Raw genomic sequence first — 26,215 nt, 5'->3', positions numbered from 1 at the left:
GTACTTCCGCCAGCGATGCACTTTTGAGGTGTGATTGCTTGTACCTGTAGGAAACTCAGCAGAACTGTCCAACAATTGCACTTAGACTAATGTGAGATGGGGAATAAATACTGGTCAGGTCACTGGGCAGAACTGCCCTGACGTTTTAAACAAACAAAAAAAAAATGATCAGGGGATAGCGTCTCAAGGCGTGAAGAGAGGCTCTGGGCTTTTGCTCCTTGGATGCTGCCTGAACTGCTGTGCTCTTCCATCACCACTAATCCAGAATCTGGTTTCCAGCATCTGCAGTCATTGTTTTTACCTCTACGGCCCATCGTGTCCGTGCCGGGGTTATCGAGCAGTAAACACTGATGTTTACCTCGGGGGGGGGGGGGGGGGGGGGGCGCGGACAGGGCCCTCGCTGAAAGATCGCAAGGAGAGGCAGCAGCCCCTCGGTAACGCACCGGAGTGTCAGGGTCAGGGTCAGTGACAGTGACTGTGTGCTCAGCTTTCTCACAGTGGGCTTTAAACCCCGAACTATTAGGCTGCAGCCAACAACACCATCCTCACAGGCACCTGATCGCATCCAAAAAAATATTTGTACAAACAGGAAACATGATCGGAGTGTGGACAACAGAGGAATATACCGCCCGGGGATTTTTAATGTACTTACGCACAGCGAGTATATTTTAGACAGAGCCCGACAACACATAACTCATCAAAGCAATGACCTGAACTGCAGCAGACATTCTTATTTTAAACCCATATTCTTCAGTTAGTCACTTACTCTGTCTTCCTGGTTTAATTTGATTTATTTTTGTTACTGAGCAATATTTTCCAGACTCAGTGATATGATGAACCGTCTACCAACCAGAGGACGCGATTGTTCCAAACTCCCTGGACCGACTCCTCCTCCCTCAGCCCCAACGACTAGAACATCCTCGCGCGCCACTTCCGTTACGTACTGTCGCACGACGTCCCCATCTCCCTGACCTCACTTCCAACCCGCCCCCATCTCCCTCACCTCACTTCCGCCCCGCCCTTCAACCCGCCCCCATCTCCCTGACCTCACTTCCAACCCGCCCCCCCATCTCCCTCACCTCACCTCCGCCCCGCCCTTCAACCCGCCCCCATCTCCCTCACCTCACTTCTAACCCGCCCCCCTCTTCCTCACTCACTTCCGACCCGCCCTTCAACCCGCCTCATTTCCCTCACCTCACATCCGCCCCGCCCCCGTCACCAACCAAAGTACCCAACCTTTCCCGTGCGTGTCGCCTCGCTTCCGCCCCTCGCAACAAAATACCGCACCTTTTCCGTGCGTTGTCGCCTCACTTCCGCCCCTCACAACCACCCGACACCTTTCTTCTTCTCCCAGCGCGTCACACCCGCCCCGCAAACGGTGGCTGCGGTGGTCCCGAAAGCGACCGGCATTGCACCTGCCTGACCTGCGGCAATTCCGAGTTTTGTCTCTGTCACTCCACAAAAAGGTGATGTTTAAACCATATTTTAATATGGTTAAAAGGTTGTCTCTCTCAATCTCGTTCTCTTCTGTTTGCACCTTGAGCTTTTATTCTCCGTCAAGGACATTGGAATCGATATGAACGCAGGGATTTTGTTCTATAAATTAAAAATAACAAGCGCAGCTCCAAATGTTTAAATAATTGGTGACACTGTCGGTAAAATAAACCTGACATTACACACTGACTCCCTGTGGACATTTCCGGGGGTGGGATTGGATCTTATCCACTTGTGGGTGTGAAATTATTTCAATAATCCCCTCTTGTATTTTTAAGTATTTTGTTGTTGAGTAAATTTTTTCGAGATTTCCGTCTGATTTGAGATAACTTTGTATCATTAGAAATGGGGGGGGGTGGAAACATTGTTTTCTACCTGGGGTTAGGAGAGCCAGATTTTGGCTTCTTCCTCTTCCTCCTCCTCCTCTACCCCCCGGGGATTCGCTCTGTTCTGCCCACCCTGCAGAGGCTCGGCTTGGGTAACCCTGCAACCTTCGCTCGTTCCAGCACTCAACAAGGCTGAGCCCGTCCGGCTATTTCCAGGGCTTTGTTCGGATGAGATTTGTGTGTGTAAATGTATTTCCTCTATAAAGGGCTGTTCGGCGGGGGGAGTGTCTGCATTACTGTGTTGCCAATACTAGAGGCTACCATCAACCCGCACAGTAAATGTAAATTAGTTACATCGAGTGAAATGTTTCCACCGTGCGCTCAGGTTGGCATCGCTGCCAGAAAAGTTTTTTTTTATCAGTAAACGTGGGAAGCAGTCTGAACCAAAATGTAGACATGATACAGGGTCTGCTGTGTTGGTAAACGAAGAATGCTGGAGATCAGGTAACTTCTGCAGGAATGGAATGGAAAGACAACATTTCAGGTGGTGGACTGTCATTAGCCCTCTCGTCACTCGTGAGGGCAGTCTGATGCTTTGTGTCCTGTATCTTGGCTAAAAGGCGTTTGAGGCACTATACCGCATATGGGCTTGTTGGCAAAATTGAAACATTGGGTTTGAAGGATCATTTGACTGTATATGTACAAAATTAGTCAAGCTTTAAAAATAACAGAAACATCCAAATTTTTTTAAATTCTGAACGTAAATAAGAGGTGAGCGGCACTTTTTTAGATTAAAGAGAAATGTACAGTTGCATTTCTCAGAAGTTAGCTTTGGAAGGTTTTTGTTTTCATTATGTAATAATAACCTGGGATGTGTAGAAAGTCCTCTCTCAGGGCAGTGTCATTCTTTGATTCTGTGAATGGTGTTTAAACAGTGCAGACCCGCATGGCAAAGAAGTGAGGAAGGAAGACGTATCTGTGTTCCTGAGAACAGTGATGATCACTTGACCCAGAACCTTAATTAACTTCTCTCCACAGATGCTGTCAGACCTGCTGAGCTTTTTCTAGCAATTTCTGTTTTTGTCTCTGGATTAACAATCTAGCGATAATGCCATTAGGCCATTGCCTCCCAGACTTTCTCGCTAGTTAAATGCCTTCTGAACAGCCAGACTCTCCACATTAATATTTTGCTTCCAAATGCTTTGAACAAGCTAGATGTTTCGAGATCTTATCTTGGAACTTAAAGTGGGATACCTGGTGGTTCCAGTCCACTGTTTGCTCCAAAAGACTTCCAGACTGGACACCAGGCACTGACGCTTCAGGTCCTGCTTCATGGGCATTTGCCAACTCATCCACAATCCATTGACGTAGGTATCTGATATGCACCATCTCTAATGGTGCATCTCCAATCCACTTACAATACACTTCTGAGTTTCAATGCTGTACCACAGGCTGTGCCAGCAACTATTATTGTAAAACAGTTGCAAAGACCTTCTGCATTCGGGGTCACACACCCAATTCATGGACTAGACCAGGCTGTATATTCAGCCTTTTTTGTTTACTGTTGGGTTGCTAGCTCATTCTGGCTCTACCTAGGTGCTCACAGCATCCCTTGTCTTTTTATACTTTACTTCTCTGCTCACGATACCAGGCCTACAGTACTACCATATTCCCATGCCATTTAAGTGCAGGCCCAAAGCCAGGAAGTTTATTTGCAAGTTTTAGTTAACTCAAAGGAGATAGCCTTTGAACAGAACGGCCTTTCATTGTAAGTCAAGGACAGCCTCTGATACCGGTCAAGAGGCATAAACATGGTCAGTCAGAGTCAGGATTTTCTCCTAAGAGGTCAAGAGCTGAATGTCAGGCAGCTCACCACCTTTATTGACTCCTCTTGCCCTATTGGGCTTGGAGAGAAGCATACATTAAAAGAGATGTAAGTGGGTGGTGTCCAGCATGAGTAGGCAGCAAAGAGGACACACTGGGTTAGTGTTGTCAGAGGTGACAATGAATAGGGGAAGATGTTGCAAGCAATAATGAGAGGAGTATGGTGAAAAATCTCACTGGATGTAACCCTCAAATCCAACTCATGTTGCAATTAGCTAATAAAGGTAAGCTTCTGCCAATTGTCATGAAGCTCTCCCTCCCTCTCTCACTTACACAGTCCCTCCCTCCCTCTCTTTCACACATGCTCCCTCCCTACATCTCCCTGCCTCTCTCTCTCTCTCTCACCCTCCGTGGCTCTCCCTCCCTCCCTCTGCTAATTGAATGTGGAGATTCTATCTAATATTTCTCAACTTTCTGATGCTAAGTCAATAGTTTATAATAAGATCCAAACTCAGATACCCAAGCAAAAAATACAGTTTCACTACCGCAGCTCAAAGATCTAAAATTGAAGCATCATGATTGCATTTCGTGAGTGTCCACAATTTTTAATTAAATATTTGATTCTGTTACAGAAATGGATAAAATAGTTAACTGTCTGTATCGAAGACCTGAAGCTCTTTTCAGACTCATCTGCTTTCCCTGGGCTGGAGGTGGATCTATTCATTATGCTCAGTGGGGAAAACACTTTACTAGTTTGATAGAAGGTAACAGCTATGAGTATTGAGATCTGTATTTTCTGTTAAATATACAAAGCAAATATGACTGTGGACTGTCTCTCCGTTCAGAACTCTGTCTACACCGAATCACAAGTTTCATATAACTGAATAGACCGATTATCAATAGCATTCTGATATTCCCCTGGGTAACACCACTGTTACAACAACTGTTAGTTCACTGGACTTCCAATAAATCAACAGCAAATTCTGCTCTAGAAAAGTCAAAATTCAGTCCTTAAGAAAAGTGAAACTGCCAATCTATAACAGAAAGAGTTTCAAACTTAAAGCTGTCTTGAGCTTCATGTCTATTGATTAAACTCTGTTCTCTATCAGAATGGAAAGATAGTTGATTCTGTCTGCATACTTGCATCATGATGAAAGTTTGAGAAGGTTCTCTGGCCAAGTTAGTAGAGAACTGGGCCTGGATTTTCTTTTACTCTACCACCCCTAGTCAGGTGGTAAATGGATAGGAACATTGGTGGTGAAGCTTACAATTGTGTTCCTGTCTGACCTTTGTTGTCCTCATTCATACAGTCATCCGGAAAGCCCAGCAGTCTTGTCACTACTTTGCTAAATAATGGGAGGAGGCGGATTGGCAGCCTGTCTCACTTTCCCTTGCTGCCCCTGTCTACCCCATAAGAGGAAATGACAGTAATTCCTGAGATATAAGGAAATGTCTAATGGTATGACTTTTGTATGGAAGGACAGTGTGCAATGTCTGAAGCGATTTCATTCTGACTACTATTCCAGTAACAAATCGCCTATTTTCTGAAATTTGCAGATGCAGTGACACCAATAATCAAGTTCTTTAATTTCAGTTTACTCTATACGCCTTCCTGGAAGAGAAACCCGTTCTAAGGAGCCTATTACACAAAGCGTTGAGCAGCTTATTGAAGAAATTTCCAGCATCTTGCTGCCCTGCCTTAAAGAGAAGCCTTTTGCATTTTTTGGTCACAGGTATGGAAACTAATGAATCCAGTCTGAATTTATCTTGGGTGACAAAGATCCAGGCAACTCAGCAAAGGAGAGGTCGTGTTCATATTGTTAAGGTGGTTTACCATAAACATTGTTTACATTTTAAAGCTGATTCTCATGAAAATGTCAATATTAGAATGCTAGTGTTTGTCTGTAAAACTTCACTTCATCAATGTCAGCCACAGTATAGATACATTAGTTGATTTATTCCAAAGGATTATTTATACAAAATTACTAGTTTAACAAATGTTTTGCAAACAACAAATGTCAGCCTCCCACCTTTCCCTTTCTAACCACATCACCCTTATATGGAGAAAATGGACAGTAAATAAGTATTTTTATTTAGAAGTTTGGGAAGTGAACAGGAGGAATTGAAGAAAGGGAGAGGAAATAGAAGTTTGTTGAGGGGGTGGAGGGGAGCAGGAACAAGTAACTTAACAGGAGTTACTCTTATGCATTAACACCTGACTTGTACCTAATCTTGCCTCCTTCATATGCAATTTCCTATTCTCCCATGTGGCAGAGAGAAAGTACACAGTGACCAGTTCCAGACAGGAAAGTCAGTGGGGATACCTGCCCACTACAGCTTGCTACATGCCCTGCCAGGCCTCCAGCTTGACCGGCAGTCCCCAGAATTGCAGGTACACTTCATGGGCAGCTCCTGAAATATTTCATGAAAACATGCAGTGTCCAACTGTAATAGGATGCAATCTTTGTCATTTCTCTGAATCAGAAGTAATTACAAGTGACCTTAAAAGTGTCACCTGCACAATTCACATTCATTACCCCAAGATCATCTTGGGCTGCACAAAAACATAGAGCTAATTTCCTCTCATCTTGAACTGTAAATATTTGCCACATTGCTCTGATATTGCAATATTGCCTTTCTTGGGAATTGAGGCAGGAGGGGTGGAAGGTCTCACCACACTTATCTACGTGAAATGACTTGTGCTGAATGCAAAAGAATAATGTCCACTTCGTCAAACAATCATGGGAAATTATTCCATGGCCCTCCTTGTTGGAGTCCTCTCTGTCCCACTTTATCGAGGACAATACTAACCTGTCATTTGTCTGTGATGCAAATGCTGACAGAGAACCTTTTCTAATGCTGATTATACCACACAAAGCAGCATTGGTGCTGTTACCAATGGATCCTCCACAGCACGATCATCATCACTATGGTAACAACGTAACAAAGACGAGGAGAAAATGAGAAGAAACAAATAGATCAGCATGAACCTCCAGTGACTCGTCATGAAGTCACAGCTGTAGGACACCTTGGGATGCAGAGCAGTTACAGAAAGTCCAGATTCTGTTGTTCTCAATGCCATTTCTTTCAGATGAGCAAAGGGCATTGCTGCTGATAACTAAGCATGGCCCAGAACACTGTCACATAGCCAGGCCATTTGCTGAAGCGGGACTCTGACTTGAAGAGGTACATAGCCATCTTACCCTGATGAAGGGCTTTTGCCCGAAATGTTGATTCTCCTGCTCCTCTGATGTGCCTGACCTGCTGTGCTTTCCCAGCACTACACTCTCGACAACCATCCTATCCTAATAGCTGTCAAGGTGACGTCTGCGCTAAACATTTATGCAACAGGCTGCTGCCAAAGATTCACTGGTGATTTGTACAGGATCTAGTAATGCTCAAACCACAAACGTATTCAGACTGTCACCAATGCAGTTCCTCCCAGATCATACCACTTCATCATATTCCCCCATGATAAGGGCAGTGCTGCAGCCCAGGCAGTAGACTTTACCATGACAGAGCAGCACAAAATTCCAACGGCTGCCTGTAGCCAATGCAACAGAATGTGGCTGACAGTAGCTGGAGAGCTTAGGAAAATATTTGCTTAATGTAGTCTGCACAAGTTCGATCAATAGTAGCCCTGTGGACCCAAGATAACAGAACTGAGATGGAATATGCAGTTGTTTACGCATAAGACATAAATAAGAACATTTCACACTACGTTTAGTTAGTGACTGTCTTTAATTATTGAATCAATCGGTTACCTTAATAATAGGTTTTAGTTAAGATCCTTCAAATAATCATACGCATGGATTCTGAAGTAAATATACATTAATTTATATACAAAAAATATCACAAAGCATTAGAGGAAAAGTTTAAAATAAAATTGAGAACAAACCGTCTCAGACAGTAAAAGCAGCCCCATATCATTACAGTGAGAACTGAATCATAGGTACAGAAACTAGCATGTATTAGAATGTAGGTTGAATGAACACACTGTAGGACACCCAAGGATAAAGATAGGGGTGTCTAGTAAATACAGTGAAAAAGAAACTGCTTACAGTTCATTAGCTAAAGAATTCTAGCATTAGGTGTAACCATATAACTTTAGAGCTGATATAACAATTAGTAAAAATCAATATTCTTTTGGGTTTCCTATATTTAGGTTAATAAGGAATTTAAAAGGGCCTTAATTGCTGGGCGAGTATCCAATTAATTTGCACTTAACAGGTGCAGCTGGCAAATGTCTGGGAAGGAATGTACATAACATTGTGAAAAGCCCCAAGAATGAAGATAACAGAGTCTGAGAAGCATCATAAAACCGTGGAGGACTAGAGGGTGACCACAAGCCTGTCTGTCTCTAGCCGTTCAGTCATATGATTAGTTTAATTGGAAATATATGAATTAACTAATAATATGGTTGGTTTATAAACGTTGAAGGCGGGATGAAACAAATATATGTTTTATTTTATTGGGTGAAGATTTGTCTGGATTTTCGGAGGGTTTCTTCCACCGATGTAATCTCCATAAACTCATTCACGTTAGAAGTGAGCTCCTGGGTGTCAAATGAATCATTTGGTCATTCCACTCCATCACCAACAAACTGGCTTCTCTCAAGTACAGGGCACCCATTATGTTGAGACTGCCATATTGTATCACAGCTAATTTCATGAACGAAAAAAGCTGCTGACCTGAATAGCTGTTGTCCATTCCGGCATTGTAGCAATCATCTGTGATCATTGGTGCCACATTGTAAAAATCTGTGACAGGTATTCTTGGAAGCTGCCATATTGTGTGTTTCCTTGAATTGCCATGTACCTGTTTCATCTCCAGAGTCAGATGCCATTCAAGAATGGTTACTGCAAGACAAGGACTCCTGTCTGAATTCATATCTGATGACTCCATTATATATGTCCTTAATGAGGCTGAGTATAGATACAATGCTATCCATTTTGGCCATCAAGGCCTTTGTGGATTAGGTTGAGCACGTCAGGAAGAGGTTGCAATGCTGGATCGGCCTGGAGGGCTTTGCAATGCGAGTGCATCACATAGTTCTAGCATGCTATGCTTTACACAACTCGAGCAGATAAAGAGTGGATGCAATGACTGCTGAGAATCTGGAAGTCTTCTGTGGAGGAAGGTGAAGACATGGTGCAGGAGAAACAAAGAGCAAACTTGTTAGTTCTTTTGCGGATATAACAAGTAGGACAGATGACAGAAAAGCAGTAGATTTAATACACTTGAATTTTCAATAAATGTGTGATAAAGTACCAAATATAGGGCTACTAAATTAGAGCCCATATGTTGAGGTAGGATATTAGCATGGATAGAGGATTGGTTAACTAATAGAAGATAGTGTGAGATAAAGGGGGACATATTCAGGATGGCAGCCTGTAACTGGTGGAGAGCCACAGGGGTCAGTGCTGTGGCTGCAATTATTTACACTAATGACTTCAATGAGCAAAGTGAACGTACTATCGCCAAGTTTATGGATGATGTAAAATAGATGGGAAGGCAAGTAATGAGGATGACACGAGGAATCCATATTAGGTAGATTAAATGAGTGAGTAAACATTTGACAGATAGAATATAATGTGGGGAAATGTGAAGTACTGCACTTTGGCAGGAAGAATAAAGGAGCTGAATACTATTTAAATGGGAAAAGGACTGTTGAAAGCTGTAGCACTGAGGGATTTAAGACTTCTCATGCATGAATCTCAAAAACATTAGCATCCAAGTTCTGCAATAATTGTAGTTTTACTGTGGAAATTCTCAAATTATGACATAGCAAGATGTACACTTTTTAAATTCTTTTAATATGAGACATAGCTAAGAGCTAATGTAATATGTTAAAACCTAATTCTACATTTGACCTAGGAAATCTGCTGGTGCTGAGATAAGAGCAGCAGTGTCCAGGTATAATATTGTGCAAGGTGAATTTTGTTAGGTTTCTTTTGTTAGACTTCCTGGTATAAATTGGACTTGCTGGGTGTGACAGGAGTAGGGAGTGCACTTTCATCCACTTCTAAGGAAAAACCGAAAGAACTAAAGGTGATGGGAATGGTCTGTTCTGAAGAAGGGTCACTGGACCCAAAATGATAACTCTGATTTCTCTCCACAGTTGCTGCCAGATCTGCTGAGCTTTTCCAACAATTCTATTCTATTTTATTTAGTTTACTCGCATCACCCCCAATCTTGAATAATGCTTGTTGCATACAGCAGGTATGTTTAACAAGTTATGGCATCATTAGCCGAAGCAGCACGAATTAGACAATGCTTTAGAACAAGGATGCTCCCTTCAAGTCCAAGGTTCTGATTCTCACTAGTTTAGTAGACACTAGTTCAGCCCTGGGTGGGATTGCATTCAGTTTGGGCGCCATATATTTGGAAAGACGTGAAGGCATTGGAGAGTGTGTAGGATTTTACAAGAATTCCCAGATGAGAAGCTTCAGTTATGAAGATAGTTTGGAGACGTTGGGGCTGTGTTTTTCCTCAGAATGGATTTGATAGAAATCGTCAAAACCATGATTTGTCTAGATGGGGTAGTTAGGGGAAAACTGTTCCCACTTATAAAAGGATTAAGAACAAGAGGAGCCAGATTGAAAGTTTGCAAAAAAACTTCCTGTGATGTTAAACCTTTTCATGCAGCGAGTCTGAAATGCAGTGTGTAGGAGTGTGGTGAATACTTATTCAATTTTGGCATTCAGGAGAACATTAAATTGTACATTATTTGGAAAAGGCTGGAGAACGTCACTAAGTTAGCATGCTCATTCAGACAGCAACTGCTGGCACAGTGGTTAAAACAGCCCACCTTCTGCACCATTGCATTCTGTCCTTCCATGAAAAGGAACAATGTGCAGGTTTATGGGGTTTGGCACAAAGTGAATTGCTCATACAGACAAGCTGGTATAGACATGATGGGCCAAATATAATCCCCTGCCCTAAAATGATTCTTTCATTTACTCAATAGCTAAACATCTTGCTACCCTGTTAAAACTGTAAAGGAAACAATTGAAGAAGCAGAAGATTAGAATGTAGAGTGGATGGAACATACACTGTCACCAACAGGAAGCACTACTGGGACGAGGAGGAACAGAAATAGTAGCCACCTTTGCTAGTAACTTTTAGGAAATCAAATTTTTCACTATGGTTCATGTATTTAGTATAAAGCAGGCTTTACAGATTTAAAAGTTTGGCATGCAGGATGGCTGAGACAAAGCTGTAGCCAGTGTTGCTGAAGGTGTTTTGAATCCCTGTAGTGTTTATGCGGAAGATTATTGCAATGGCAAAAGGAGTCAGTTCGTAGCGCGAGATTCTGTTATTTACTTTGATATAAACAGTGGTGATATTTTCTGGCTTAACCTCTTAATTTTGCTCTCATTGTTTATTAATGGGTGTCCTCTTCCACCTCCACCACCAATCATATCTTTATGGCATGAATATTGATAACATGACAATGTGAGATCATGCTGGGTCTGTAATCTAAAGTAGTTTATCTGTCCAGGCACGACATCTGGTTAGAGTGGAATTCCATATACTGCAAGAAAGGCACATGATTGTGTTGAGACTAAGGTGAATGTGAATGTATTCTGGATTTGAGGTATGCATTCAGTGTGAAGTGGCAGCATCCTCTCATTCTTCTTGTTTCCAGGGAGATTTATGAAGCTATTTGCTCTTATGAAAACTTGTTAATAAGCTGTTTGACACATTTATGCCCTGTGGATTGACTGTCTTGCTGGTATCCCTTGAGTTTTTAGAATGAGTTGGATGTGTAAAAATTCAAGTCGTAAGTGAAAGTGGTAACCTTGACCAACAATGGCTCTTTCTCAGGGGAAACAAAATTTGCCTTTACAGCCTAAGAATCTGTGAGTTCTCTGATGTACATGTACATAGTAGACTGCCTGATGTAGATGACTCTCAAGATGTCTTAGAAGAATTCAGTAATATGCAAGTTCATGCTGTTGTAACCTTCACTTCCTAAAGTCGGAGATATGACAATGTTAGGTGCAGCTAAGTTCTAAAGTAGAGGGCAGGACTGTGAAAACCTGGTTCATCATCTGAAATTGTTGAAGGTAAGTTATCTCATTGTGTGCAGGAGCATGTGGAAAAATCTATTAATGTGGGGTAGACACAGATATGGCCAAACCTCTTCAGAGGTATGTAAATTTGTTAGCCCCACACTAACTCCCTTCTCATTTTGTAGTGCATTCCAAACTGAGCAAAATCATGCCCACCCTTTCTACTTTGTGTGATGATAACAAAACTGAAGAAAATTAATGGCAAGAGAAAAAACAGCAGAATTTGTAGAACGTGCTTGGTTAAAATACAGCAAGAGGGAAATGACACACGAAAAGGGAGGCGGTGGTTTCTGAAAATTTTTTTTTGTAAAATGCCTACTAGACCACCCAGTTCCTGTATTGCAGTAGAAACTAGATTTTACATGCAGGGCATGTCTTGGCTAGAGTCTGGCCCAATGACACCAATTTTGCAAGAGACATTTAATGATGAAATGTCAATACTGAACTCCGATCTCTCCAAAGCTGTCTGTTGGAAATCGTTCACCCAGCAAACCAATCACATGCCGTTGAACACATCTATCCTGTGTCAACTGCTTTGAGGTTCCTCCTCATTTATAGGATTTTGCAAAATCACAATTTGTCCTGATTTTGCCTTATGCTTGATTGGCAAATGCAAATTTCTGTCACACTGGCAGTAGTCAAGAATGTTTATTTAAGGTATGAAAAAATGATTCTGCTATTAAATGAATTATCTCAGTAAAGGTTTTAGTTTAATTCATAATGGACAACAACAACATTGATACTGATTTCACAGAAAATCAGTGCAAGATTAATGAGACAAAATCAAGGTGAAAAATTACTTTACCACTTGTTTTTCCTCTACAGTTTTGGAGCATACCTCAGTTTTGCTACAGCAGCATTGATACAGCAAAATCATGGTTTGGAACCTGTACATCTTTTTGTATCTGGTGCTTCAGCACCACATGTAAGTAAAACATTTTATTTTATGAAATTATTTTTAATCAAATTATTTGCACTAGAAGACATGAATGATAATACATTTTTTCTCTGAAAATGGAATTTCTAACCTTATTTCTCAGTTTGGCTGAACTGAACATAAATATAGATTTCCTTGAGTTCCATAGCCATTTAATGTAAAACATGTCATGGTATGGTCAGAGATATATTTTTACAAGTAGTTTGCACATAATGAAGTCCTGACCTAGGGTATACCATAAATCAGGAGGCAGTGGTTAAACTGCTCCATTCAGATCAGCTTGGAGGAAATCTCATTGTGAATGTAATACAATAGAAAGTTTTCTGAAGTAATTAAGAATGGAAAAACCATGTAGACTTGATTACTTGGAGATTGATCGTGCAATTTTCTATGACTGTTCAGCTCCTTTGCACTATCAAAGACCGAATTGATTTGGCTAGACTTAAGGAATAAGAGGGGTGCAGTTGTTTGATGTAAAGTAATAAAAGAAAGTGTTGTTGTGAATCAGGATGAGTAAAGAAAGTTCAAAAGGAAATTAAAAAAGGAAATTGGAGAGAGGAGACTGGCAGGTTGCATAAAAGGGAATCCTGAAGACTCCCTTTGGATAGAAATTGTAAAAAGAAGTATTAAGAGGAGAAGTGGGGCAAATTGGATGCTATAAAGGAACCTGAAATGGAAGCACTGTGAATGAGTGAGTTACTAATTAAAGTTTAGTGTTTCATTTTAGCAAGGAAGAAGATACAGCTCAAGTCACATTGAAAGAAGTAGTATTTGGTAATAAAATTGGTAGACATATTTAAAATTACAAGGAGAATGGTCAGAGTAGATAAAGAAGAACAATTTCCAATGGAAGGATCCAGAAGCAGAGAGTGCGGATTTAAGGTATTTGGCAAAACATGCAATGGTGGCATGAAGAAAAACTCACACAGCGAGTAGGTAGGATTTAAAAGGCATGGCCTGTGTGGGACAGTTGAGGCTTTCAAAGGGAATAAAGTCATTTGGAATGGAAAATATTCTACACTCCTATGGCAAATGGCAAGGGCAAATGCCCCTTCAAAGACTGGCAGAAACAGGATGGACCCAAAATGTGAAAACTTCCTAACAGCACTTTGTGTGTATCTGATTGATGGACTATAATGGTTCAGAAAGGCACTTCACTACCATCTTCTCCAAGGCACTCTGGTTGATAGGTGACAAATGCTGGTTTTGCTAGTTATTTATTTTGCTAACTTTTGCGTATCCAACACAGCTCTTCTTTACCACACGTGCTCTCAGGATCAGAGCATTAATGAGACATAGACTCATTGATATTTACAGCACAGAAGGAAGCCATTTGACACATTATATCTGCACCAGTGAATGAAGATCTGATTACATTAGCCCCATTTTCCAGTTTATGGCCCAAAGCCCTGAGGCAAGAGAAAAGCATTAGTCTTGCTACTATTCAAGTTGCTCAGACAGTACTGTTAAATAGATTACTAGACATGTTATGCAGAATGACTTAACCTTTGAAGGTGAAACTTGAGTTTGGTATGGCATAACAAAGAGGCTTTTTAAAATCTTTACTTGTGATGTAAGTTGTGTCTGGTCCTAGTATATTGCCAGTATATACTATATGCCAAGGGCCCTCAACACTTACTGAAATAAACTCACTATGCTTAAGGTAAAAACAAAGACTGCAGATGCTGGAAACCAGATTCTGGATTAATGGTGCTGGAAGAGCACAGCAGTTCAGGCAGCATCTGAGGGGCAGTAGTACTGCTCCTCGGAGGCTGCTTGAACTGCTGTGCTCTTCCAGCACCGCTAATCCAGAATCACTATGCTTAAGGTCAACTCAAAAGCACCAGCATATACATCAACCAAAACGGCAATGAACAGAGTACTTTATCAGTCCCCTAGATCTTTCACTTTATATGTAGGATGTTGGTTCTGAAGTTAAATGTGCTTTGCTCCTTGGCCATGTTCATTTATTGTGCAATGTGTAGTGACCAAATGAATCAGTAACTTAACACATATCCTTCATTTCCCACTTCTTTGGACTTCAGCCTGATTGGATGAAAGTTCCCTTATGATAGCTGTGAGAGACGTAAATTAAGTACATTTGTGCAGTTATAACCAGGTACTTGGAGAATACAAAGGTAACATGACCCTAATGTTGCAGTAATTGATATTTACGTGAGATATTAACAAAAACATTGAAATATAGAGTTGAGGTTAAGATACATTATTACAGGAGCTAGTGCTGCCACTGATGGAAAACGTTTATAGCTCAGATGCTGACACTGATACTTTTATAACTATAAAACTACAAAGTACAGAATTTTTTTTATAACCTGCATTGTTGAAGTGGCACTAAATGATTTTTTCACCTTTATCTACAAGCAGTCTCCAGCTCGTTATCCCATTCATAAGAAGTCAGATCTCCCAGACGATGAATTTCTGAAATGGATGACGTCTATTGGTGGTACCCCATCTGAAATTCTTGCCAATAAAGCCATTCTGCAAATGTTTGTCCCTGTGTTAAAAGCAGATCTTAGGCTTGTGGAATCAATTAGGTAAATCTACGTTATTTAAATAGAATTAATATTATAAAATAAGACTACAATGTGTGATTTATTTTCTACCTTTTTACTTTTTCCCATTCAAACTGAAGTACACAATTTTTTTATGGCATTAATTTGTTACACAATAATAACTGAGTAGTTTATATTGTGAATGTGAAAAGATCCAGTTGGATTAAACCCCCCTCACCTTCAGTTGTCACTTTGCAATAGCACAAATGCAAACATTCATCATAGAATCCCTACAGTGTGGTAGCAGGCCATTCAGTCCATCAAGTCCACACCGCCCCTCTAAAAAGCAGCTTACCCAAACCCACTCCCTCCCCACCGTTTCCCTGTAACCCTGTATTTCCTAAGGCTAATCCACCTAGCCTATACACCTCTGGACACAATGGCCAATTTAGCATGATGATCCACCTAACCTACACATCTTTAGATTATAGAGGAAGCCAGAGTTCCCGGAGGAAGCCTATGCAGACACTGGGAGAATGTGCAAATTCCACACAGACTGAGAGTGGAATTGAACCTGGGTCCTTGGTGCTGTGAGGCAGCAGTGCCACTGTACCACTGTTCCACCTGTAACGGCACATTCTTTTAGACAAGGTTAAACAAGTAAACATTAGTAAAGAAATCCCTAATCACAGATTACAGTATTAGAGCAAATAAAAGTTGCTGAGCAATTTCTAGACTTTTGCTGGCATAAACCCCACTCCCAAGGTTCACTCCCTCTCCAGAACCATAGCAGTTCAGAATCCTTTGGAAGGGAACTACTTAGAATTACTACATGAGGGTGAGGAGAAGGAAACCTGCCCTTCCTTTTCAGAATCCAGACATCATTATTGGGCTCCACCTTTGTTATTTTTTAGCTGTATACTCTGCTTACCTTTCACTCCACTGAAGCTGTGGCAAGATTTTATGTTGCCAGGAGTGCAGGAAGACAATGTGCCACTGATGAAATTCAATAATGAAATTCTAAAACGCAGCATTTATCCTCAAATGTTGAGTTGCTTACAAAATAGCTTTAAAAATTATGCAAATGTTTTATTGAAGTAGAAGAGCATGGAGTATGAGAGATATGGAAAGGCCATTTTGTTCCTTCAGGAGTCATTAAGTTTGTTGAATCCGAATTATGTAAAGACTATCCAGAAAACAACTGAGCAGCCAATACCAGGCTGCTGCCATATCTGTGAAGAACTGAAGAGAGGATGGAAGAGATTTATTTTTTTAAAATGTTGTCACTGATGATATTTTTTTCTTACACAAGATATCGATTTCATCTGATAGCATTCCTGTGAAACTCGTTAGAACATTTTAATGTGATAAAGGCACTATAAAAGACACAGTGTACATGTTTAACATGAAGTTAATGACTTTTGAATGACTTTTGAAGTGATTTTGCTCTGCCATAGATATGAAAAACCCCAGGACAAGCTCTTCACGTGTTCCATCAGTAGCTTCGATGGGAAAGATGATGTACCACATGACCTTGAAGGTGAAACTGATTTCAACAATTTTCGATTATGTGGCTTGAAACAACAATTGCACAAAAATAGTTTTGATTTGTTCATGCATCCAACAAGAGGGTGGACATATTGGTTGATCAGATGTCCACCTCTGAGGAGTGGTAGATGAGTTCAATTTAGATAAATGTGAGGTGCTGCATTTTGGAAATGCAAATTAGGGCAGGACTTATACACTTAATGGTAAGGCCCTGGGGAGTGTTGCTGAACAAAGAGACTTTGGAGTGCAGGTTTGTAGTTCCTTGAAAATGGAGTCTCAGGTAAATAGGGTAGTGAAGAAGGCGTTTTGTATGCTTTCCTTTATTGATCAAAGCACTGAGATTGGATTGGGAGGTCATATTGCAGCTGTACAGGGCATTGGTTAGATCACTTTTGGAATTTTGTGTACAATTACAGTCTGTCTCCAATAGGAAGGATGTTGTGAAACTTGAAAGGATTCAGAAAAGATTTATAGGGATGATGCCAGGATTGGAAGGTTTGAGCTATAGGGAGAGGCTGAATAGAGTAGGGCTGTTTTCCCTGGACCATCGGAGGCTGGGAGGTGACCTTAAGAGGTTTATAAAATCATAAGGGGCATGGATAGGATAAATAGACAAGTCTTTTCCCTGGGTTGGGGGAGTCCAGACTAGAGGGCATAGGTTTAGGGTGAAAGGGGAAAAATTTAAAAGAGACCTAAGGGGCAACATTTTCAAGCAAAGGGTGGTGCATCTATGGACTGAGCTTCTAGAGGACGTGGAGGAGGCTGGTACAATTACAACATTGAAAGAGTATCTGTATGGGTACATGAATAGGAAGAGTTTAGAGGGATATGGGTCAAGATTAATTTATGATATCTGCTCAGCATGGACGAGTTGGACCAAAGGGTCTGTTTCCGATCTGTACATCTCTGATTCTACAGGTTGTGTGTGTGTGTGTGTGTGTTGGGGGGGTGGGGGGTGGGGGGGGGGGGGGGGGCGGGGGTGGAGTTTGGGTTAGGTTGGGTTAACCATGACCATTTCTGGAGGCCAGCTCAATGAAAGTCAAGGTGAGTTATCACGGGCTAGCACTGTAGATGCAGCATGCTGTGTGCAAACGGGACATCATTGTTAAGGGAGGCAACTCAATATATAAGAATAAGATATATTGCATTGGAGGACATGGGTTACTGCAGCAGGAGGGAAGCAGTTAACAAAGGTCACAACTACCCTGGCTTCAAGGGGGACAGTGCTGCATAGTGGTTGGTATGTCTACGCAGTAGGGCCAGGTCTCACAGAGTCATGTTGTGAAATGGAGAGGTATGTGAGAATGTGCAGGAATGTAGTACTGATGGGGTTAACCAGTTATCCTTTGATTGCTATGCTGACCCAGCAGCTCATTGTCAAATGTGACCTGGAATGTCTATGTACTTACGCGAATCATAAATGTATGATAGAATATGGCTGGGGCCACACCTGGAATGGGGGGACCTGTGGATTTTTTTTTCCCATTTGAGGACAGGAGCTCTTTTTGTGAACAATATGAGGCCCATCAGAAGGCAGTTGCATTAAACAATGTAGGTTGAAAATATCCATAGTCATAGAATTCCACATGTGAAATGATGCAGTAATCAACTATAGGGAAGAGAAATCCTGGTGACAAGCAATCTTGATGATGTTGCTGGTCCTTGCAAACTGATCATTGACACTGCTGTGAAGCCGAACTAGTCACAAGTGACGTTAAGTCTCACCTGTGAGCCAAAGTTCACAAAGATAAGCCAAAATCTCATGGACTGTACAAGAAGAAGGAGCTGTTTTTTCTCTCGTCTTGAACTGGTACGTGTTTGATAATGTGTTCTTCTATGCATTGCTGACTTTTGTGGGTGATTTGAGTGATGGGAGGGGGCAAGATTTCTGTATCCCTATTGCACTTGCAATAGCCTGTGTTTGTGTGGAATGGCTTGCAGGGCCTGTATAGGAATAAGGTCTACTGAGGCAAAAGACCAAATAGAGGCATTCACAGCCCTCCTTGTTGTAATCTACTTTGTCCCACTGAATTGAGGAGGATGATAAATTCTTATTTGCGTGTGATGCAAATGCTGTCTGCACATAATACAAAGGGATGATTCTAGCTGCCATGCAGCAAAGATATCAGGAAATTGAGAAGGAATAGCCTCCAGTAGCAATCAAATATGTTCCACATGAAGTTGCAGCCAAAGGTCTTCTCAGAATGCAGAGGAGGTATATCAGATCCAAAGACCTTTGTCCTCTATGCCATTTCCTCCAGATGAGCAAGACACAATGTTGCTGCAGCCTGAGGATGTCTGGGGATACTGTCACAGAATCATGCCAACTCCTAGAGTAGTATCTGTGACCTGAAGGGGTGGATGGCATCCTACTCTAGTAGTAGTCAAAGTGACAGCTGTACTAAACTTTCAGGCAGCATGCTGTTTCCAATGATCCATTGACAACCTGTTCTGGATTACTGCACTCTTGAACTGCAAGTGTTTCAAGGGTGTTACCGATGCAATTAAAAAAAAACTGCAGGTGCTGAAATGTGAAACACAAAGAGGAGATGAGGTGGACTCTGAAGAGCTAGGAGGGTGCAGCAATCTGCCAAGGAAGAAGTTGAGGACATTATGCAGAAGGTGAAAGAGAAAGTGTTGGAGAAACTCAGCTGGCTGTATTTGTGGAGAGAAAAACAGAGTTAACGTTCTAGTCCAGTAACCCTTTATCAGAACTGAAAATAGCTAGGAGCATTTATAGTATTTACAGTGAAGTATGAGCTCTGCCGATCTACATCCTGAAAAGTATTTCTTTTCTTTCGTTCCAACTCCATACTCGGAGGGGCAGTTCCAGACTGGCAATACTTCACCATGCATGGATTGGCTTTAAAAATTGTTCCAGAAATCCAGGAGGTCCCACTATTGTTGAAGATTGATAGCACACCATGCATGGTGCATAGCAAATAAGGCAAACTGTGTCAAATAGTATGAAATAAACATGCAAGAGTTCTTAGAGAGAAATCCACCATGGAACTTGCCAAAATTGACACCTCACTGATTTCTGATAAAATGCAGCCCATAATTTTCGATATCTTGTGCAGAAGTTGATCCTGGTTTTTCAGGGCCAAAGCGTAATCCTGGCGATATTAGCAATGTAATTTCATTGTTCGTGTATATGTACCAATGAGAATGAATGCTTGTAAATAAATGAATACATTTTAGGTAATTGATAGCAATTAAATGCATATAGTTTGCATTATCATAAATGTTTGAAAGTTAAATGAATTATAAATCAGAATGGTATGTTGCCTCCCTGATGCCAGGATCAAGGATATCTCTGAGAGAGTGTAAAATATTCTCAAAGAGGAGTTTGATCAGCAGGAGGACGTTCTACATGTTGGAACTAACGACATAGGAAGGGAAAAGGATGAGATTCTAAAGGGAGAATATAGCAAGTTAGGCAGGAATTTAAAAGGGTCGTGTTGAGGGTAGAAGTATCTGGATTACTCACGGTTCCAAGAACGAGTGATGGTAGGCATAGGAGGATAGAGCAGATGAATACGTGGCTGAGGAGCTGATGCAGAGGAAAAGCAATCACATTTTTGGCTCATTGGAATCTCTTCTGGAGTAAAAGTGACCTGTACAAGAAAGATGGATTGCACCAGAATTTGAAGGGGGCTAATATACTGGCAGGGAGATTTGCTAGAGCTGCTTGGGAAGATTTAAACTAGTAAGGTGGTGGGGGTGTGGGTGCGGTTTTGGGGGTTGGCAGTGAGGTGCTGCGTTGATAAGGGATAACATTAAGGCCATACTTAGGGATGATATTCCTGAGAATACATCCAGGAAGTTATTTGTGTGGAACTAAGAAATAAGAAAGGGACGATCACGTTATTGGGGTTGTACTGTAGACACCCCCACCCCACCCCCTCCCCAAAAGTCAGTGGGAATGTAAGGATCAAATTTGTCAGGAGATCTCGGTTATCTGTAAGAATAATAGGGTGGTAATAGTAGGAGATTTTAACTTTCCAAACTTGGGCTCAGACTGCCATAGTGTTAAGGGTTTAGATGGAGAGGAATTTGTGAAGTATGTACAAGATAATCTTCTGATTCATTATGTGGATGGTCCTACTAGAGAAGTGCAAAACTTGACCTACTCTTGGGAAATAAGGCAGGGCAGATGCCTGAGGTGTCAGTGGGGGAGCACTTTGGGCCAGTGACCATAATTCTATTAGTTTTAAAATAGTGTTGGAAAAGGATAGACCAGATCTAAAAATTAAACCTGTCAATTGGAGGAAGGCTAATTTTGATTGGGGATGGATGTTCGCAGTTAAAGGGATGGCTGGAAAATAGGAAGCCTTCAAAAATAAGATAACGAGAGTCCAGAGTATGTTCTTGTTAGGATGAAAGGCAAAATTCGTAGGTTTAGCGAATGGTAGGTGACTAGAGAAATTGAAGTTTTGGTTAAGAAAAAGAAGGAAGCATATATGTCAGGTATAGACAGTAGAAATCGGGTGATTCCCTAGAAGAGTATAAAGGCAGTAGGGATATACTTAAGAGGGAAATCAGGAGGGCAAAAAGCGGACATGAGATAGCCATGGCAAATAGGGTTAAGGAGAATCCAAAGGGATTTTGGAAATACATTAAGGACAAAAGAGTAACTAGGGAAAGAATAGTACCCCTCAAAGATCAGCAAGGCAGCCTATGTGTGAAACCGCAGGAGATGGAACAGATACTAAAGGAGTATTTTGCATCAATGCTTACTGTGGAGAAGGATATGGAAGATACAAAATGTGGGGAAATAGATGGTGACATCTTGAAAAATGTCCATATTACAGAGGAGGAGGTGCTGAATGTCTTAAAATGCATAAAAATGGATAAATCCCCAAGACCTGATCAGGTGTACCCTTGAACTCTGTGGGAAGATAGAGAGGTGATTGCTGGACTCCTTGCTGAGATATTTGGATCATCAATAGTCACAGGTGAAGTGCTGGAAGACTGGAGGTTGGATAATGTGGCTAACAATGGGACCTTGGAGTTTTCCTTGAAAGTGGAGTCTCAGGTAGATAGGATAGTGAAGAAGACATTCAGTATGCTTATCTTTATAGATCAGAGCATTGAGTATATAAAGGTCATGTTGCAGCTGTACAGGACATTGGTTATGCCACTTTTGGAAAGGTGGTAAGGAAAATCCAGGGAACTATTAACGGGTGATCTTAACATCGGTGGTGGGCAGGGCATTGGATGGAATCCTTAGGTTCAGAATTTGCATGTATTTGGAAAGGCAAGGACTGATTCGGGATAGTCAATATGGCCTTGTATGTAGGAAATCATGTCTCGCAAACTTGATTGAGTTTTTAAAAAAAGTAACAAAGAGGATTGATGAGGGCAGAGCGGTGGATGTGATCTTTATGGACTTCAGTAAGGTATTCAACAAGGTTCGTCATGGTGGACTAATTAGGAAGGTTAGATAACATGGAATACAGGGAGAAGTAGCCATTTGGAAACAGAACTGGCTCGAAGGCGGAAGACAGAGGGTGGTGCTTTTCAGACTGGAGGCCTGTGACCAGTGGTGTGCCACAAGGACCAGTGCTGGTCCACTACTTTTCATTTATATAAATGATTTGCATGTACATAAGAGGTATAGTTAGTAAGTTTGCAGATGATAACAAACTTGTAAGTGTAGTGGACAGCGAAGAAGGTTACCTCAGAGTACAACAGGATCTTGATCAGATGGGCCAATGGGCTGAGGAGTGGCAGATGATTTTAATTTAGATAAATGTGAGGTGCTGCATTTTGGAAAGGCAAAGCAGGGCAGCACTAATACACTTAATGGTAAGGTCCTAGGGAGTGTTGCTGAACAAAGAGGCCTTGGAGTGCAGGTTCATAGTTCCTTGAAAGTCGAGTCACAGGTAGATAGGATAGTAAAGAAGGCGTTGATATGCTTTCTTTTATTGGTCAGAGTATTGTGTATTGGAGTTGGAAGGTTATGTTGCAGCTGTACAGGACATTGGTTAGGCCACTTTTGGAATATTGTGTGCAATTTTGGTCTCCTGCCTGTAGGAAGAATGTTGTGAAACTTAAAAGGGTTCAGAAAAAATTTACAACTATGTTGCCAGGGCTGGAAGGTTTGAGCTATAAGGAGAGGCTGAATAGCTGGGGCTATTTTCCCTGGAGTGTCGAAGGCTGAGGGGTAACCTTATAGTGGTTTGTAAAAGGGGCATGGATAGGGTAAATAGGCAAAGTCTTTTCCCTGAGTTGGAGGAGGGCATTGGTTTAGGGTGAGAAGGGAAAGATTTAAAAGGGACCTAAGGGGCAACTTTTCATGCAAAGAGTGGTGCGTGTATGGAATGAGCTGCCAGAGGAATTGGTGGAGGCTGGTACAATTACAACATTTAAAAGGCATCAGGACTGGTATAAGAATGGGAAGGATTTAGAGGGATATGGACCAAGTGCTGGCAAATGGGACTAGATTAACTTAGGATATCTGGTCAGCATGGATGAATTGGACCAAAGGATCTGTTTCGGTGCTGTACATCTCTATTTAGGGCATGAGTATTTACTCTGAACTGTGTAGAAAGCAGTGGTGTTGTGTATTCCCAGAGGGGAAATTCACAACTAGGTTTTTCCGGTTGCCCAGATTAACTTGACAGCAGGACATCTCTTAAAGTTTTTCGGGGATACCCTGTGCAATTAACCAGGCCTGATTATAGGTTGTTGCCTGTCAGATTGGGACAAGACTGGGAGAGTGAGGAAGAGACATCTGAGAAAGTGGGTGAAAGAGGTCAGACTTGGGCACGCTACTTGTTGGACAAGGTGATAATGTGGAAGTCAGAGAGATCATGGAAATCAGGGATGAGGTGAGACTGTGGGGTTAGTTGAGCACATGGTCCATAAATAGATTTGCTTATTATAGTTGAAAGAAACGCCACCTCCTTCTCCCTCCTGGGCCATTAGCAACATTGGAAATGCATTCACCTTTACAGATCTGGCCATTCTTGCCCCTTTTTACCTGCTAGATTTCCCTAAGCCCCAGAAGTCTGGTTCAAATCAAATAACATCCAATTTGTTGGAAGTGGAGTATGTGACTTCCTTTGGAAAGTTTCAGTGACCCCTCTAAGAACAGATTGATTTGTAACTGCACTTCCTCTGTTTAAAATTGGAAGTGAACAAGTTTGCCTCCTACTTGAAGTTTAAATCTCCTCCACTGCCTCAAATCCAGTTTTACTTCGGGGAAGAACCACATAGTGTAGGACTTGAATATGTCTAGATCAGAGTGAATAGAGTGGCATTATCTTTATCCTGAAGAAAATTCAGGAAGCCATTTGAGTTTTAATTTAAAAATTAACAATTAAATTATATTTTATATTTTGTTAATTAAATTCTGTTGTTGGAGAGAGGTTTAAAATTGTATTTTGTTTTAATCTTGCAGCCTGGAGTGATTTAACAAGTGGCGAGTTTACCATCCATAAGCTTCCTGGAGCTCATTTTTACCTCAAAGAACCAGATAATGAGAAGTTTTTAATAGCTTATATTACAAAGCATTTAGAGACTGCTGAAGTACACTACCTTTAAAGACCAGAAACCTTTATGAATTGAATAAGTTCTGAATGCTCACCCTACATGATATGGAGACCTCAATTTAGGGAGTTACTGATATAACCACGATGTGGCCTACAACTGTTCAACTTGTAACTCTTAACACAGAGGGTTCATCTATATTAAAGGTTCTGTTTCTTTATTTTACAAAGAAAATGAAATGCATGAACAGTACAGAAAATAGAGACAAATTTTTAAATTATCAATATTATTGTTATTGTTGAGAATCAACTTGTTTTGGCATGACACACCTCTGGGAAAGGTGAGAATCCAGATCACCTAGCCCAGAGATAGGGACATTAGCGTTGTACCACTAGATTCTTATTAATATGACTCTGACTACATGATTTTTCAAATTAGTCCCTCAGCTCTTTGAGCTTTCATTTAGTATGTTTTGTGGCCAATCATATACACGTAATACAACATTGTAAAAGGATTCCATTTCAAGAGTTATGAATTTCTGTAATGTTGTATCAAACTTGGACAATTTCTTATGCCATTTTGTACATTTGTGATGTATTTTTATTTCATGTAAGCACTTTGAACTTGCACCTTGTGTTAGCACAATTTGAAGATCTCATGTTATCACAAAAACTTCCTCTTTATTTTAACACATGCATCTATCGGGTGACAATCCAGGCAGAATTCTTAGAGTAGTTTAGGAATAGCCTGAGATTTTTTTTCATACTTGTTCTTAGGCCTAAGTGGTAGGAGAGTGGAAAGGAAGCTTTCAGTAAGGTGAAATTCCTGAGACCAGGGGAGATTCACATTCTGCCTCAAGTTGGAACTCCCTCCCATTGAGCTATACAATCGTTCCACCCTCTAGGAATTTTGAGTCCAACATGTTTATTTATCCATAAATATTTTTTTCATTTCCTGTAAAATCCACTAAAATAAATTTTGTGATGTTTTCTCCATACATGAAAATGAAAGACATACACACACATTTTATAATGGTTTTGTTTAAGCTTGTTCCACAGAAGGTGCAGTGTTTCAATCATGTCTGTCAAAAATAGAGTAAAGAGACCTTGCAGTTCAATTGTTTTATTCAAAATGGAGCGAGATGTTTTCCATGTTTATGTCTACTTTATTCTTAGCAAGACAAGTCTCAGAGTTTTATCATGACATTTGTGGAAGAGCTGTATATTTTACTAGCTGTTAAGGTATATATTATGGTTATAATTATGAATTCACAAACTATAATTCTTCTAGGCAGTATTAAAAATCATTCTCTGGTTGTTGATGAGGTTCTCACTTATTCTTCCATCCCTAGTTATCTTGAAGTATTTTGCTAAGCCATTTCAGAGGGCAATTAAGAGACAACCACTTTGGAATCAGTTATACTAATGATTTAAAGAGCTGGTGTGCCGTTGGGATCTAATCTGTACTTAAACTGTCATCTAAAGACCAGCGCGTAAGTTGAAAGAAAACAGGAGAAAAATAAATTACTTTTAAAATTCTGCATGAAAGCATGAACATTAAGGTACAAAAGCACTATGAAAAACTGTTATTAATTCCATTACAATCTAGGTACATTGTAAATGATTGAACTACTTGGAAAAGATTGATATTACTAATAAGAGCATTTCTCACCAATGTGGCAAGATTTGGTTTGCATTTCTGTTTTGGAGAGTTGACATTAAGGGGTTCTCTTTTATTCAAGAATGCTGCATGCTGTGTCTGGATATTATAACCAACTCAGCAGTTAGAAAACAATCTGTATCTCCCAGCTGAAAGATTCTTAGATGGCTCAAGGAAACTGTGATTGGGTATATCACACAGCAGAGTGATTAATGAATATTGCTACTTATGTGTGAGTGTGATGTGAAGATTCATTACAGAGCCTATCTGTCTGAGTATACCTAACAAAAATCTTAATCTGTGATCACACCACTTGAAATGGCTATTATCAATTACCTG

At 40.9% G+C, this 26,215-nt stretch overlaps 2 protein-coding genes across 12 annotated transcripts in view; one reads left to right on the top strand and one right to left on the bottom strand.

Moving 5' to 3' along the window:
* Positions 1 to 914, bottom strand: part of crot (carnitine O-octanoyltransferase) — an 87,044-nt gene extending 86,130 nt beyond the window's left edge. For all 8 annotated transcript variants that reach the window (XM_072575831.1, XM_072575837.1, XM_072575830.1 and 5 more), the window contains exon 1: positions 767 to 914. The gene's annotated coding sequence lies outside the window, so the exon portion shown is untranslated. The remainder of the gene's footprint in view (positions 1 to 766) is intronic.
* Positions 915 to 1,337: 423 nt separating this feature from the next.
* On the top strand, positions 1,338 to 25,532 carry olah (oleoyl-ACP hydrolase). 4 transcript variants are annotated; one of them, XM_072575840.1, is made up of 7 exons: positions 1,338 to 1,466; positions 4,277 to 4,408; positions 5,239 to 5,377; positions 12,548 to 12,647; positions 15,042 to 15,214; positions 16,630 to 16,712; positions 24,129 to 25,532. In XM_072575840.1, exons 2-7 carry the CDS (start codon positions 4,279 to 4,281, stop codon positions 24,269 to 24,271), a joined length of 768 nt encoding a protein of 255 aa, XP_072431941.1. In that variant the 5' UTR covers positions 1,338 to 1,466; positions 4,277 to 4,278; the 3' UTR covers positions 24,272 to 25,532. The 4 variants fall into 4 exon arrangements, with proteins under 4 accessions (XP_072431941.1, XP_072431940.1, XP_072431943.1 ...); XM_072575839.1 differs by lacking the exon at positions 1,338 to 1,466 and adding an exon at positions 1,880 to 2,059; XM_072575842.1 differs by lacking the exon at positions 1,338 to 1,466 and adding an exon at positions 1,883 to 2,059 and having other exon boundaries at positions 15,045 to 15,214.
* Positions 25,533 to 26,215: the final 683 nt, after the last annotated feature.

This window comes from Chiloscyllium punctatum, chromosome 8, assembly GCF_047496795.1.
Source record: "Chiloscyllium punctatum isolate Juve2018m chromosome 8, sChiPun1.3, whole genome shotgun sequence".
NCBI lineage: Eukaryota > Metazoa > Chordata > Chondrichthyes > Orectolobiformes > Hemiscylliidae > Chiloscyllium > Chiloscyllium punctatum.
The sequence above is the reverse complement of the archived record's forward strand: the minus strand, read 5'-3'. Positions and strand labels throughout refer to the sequence as shown.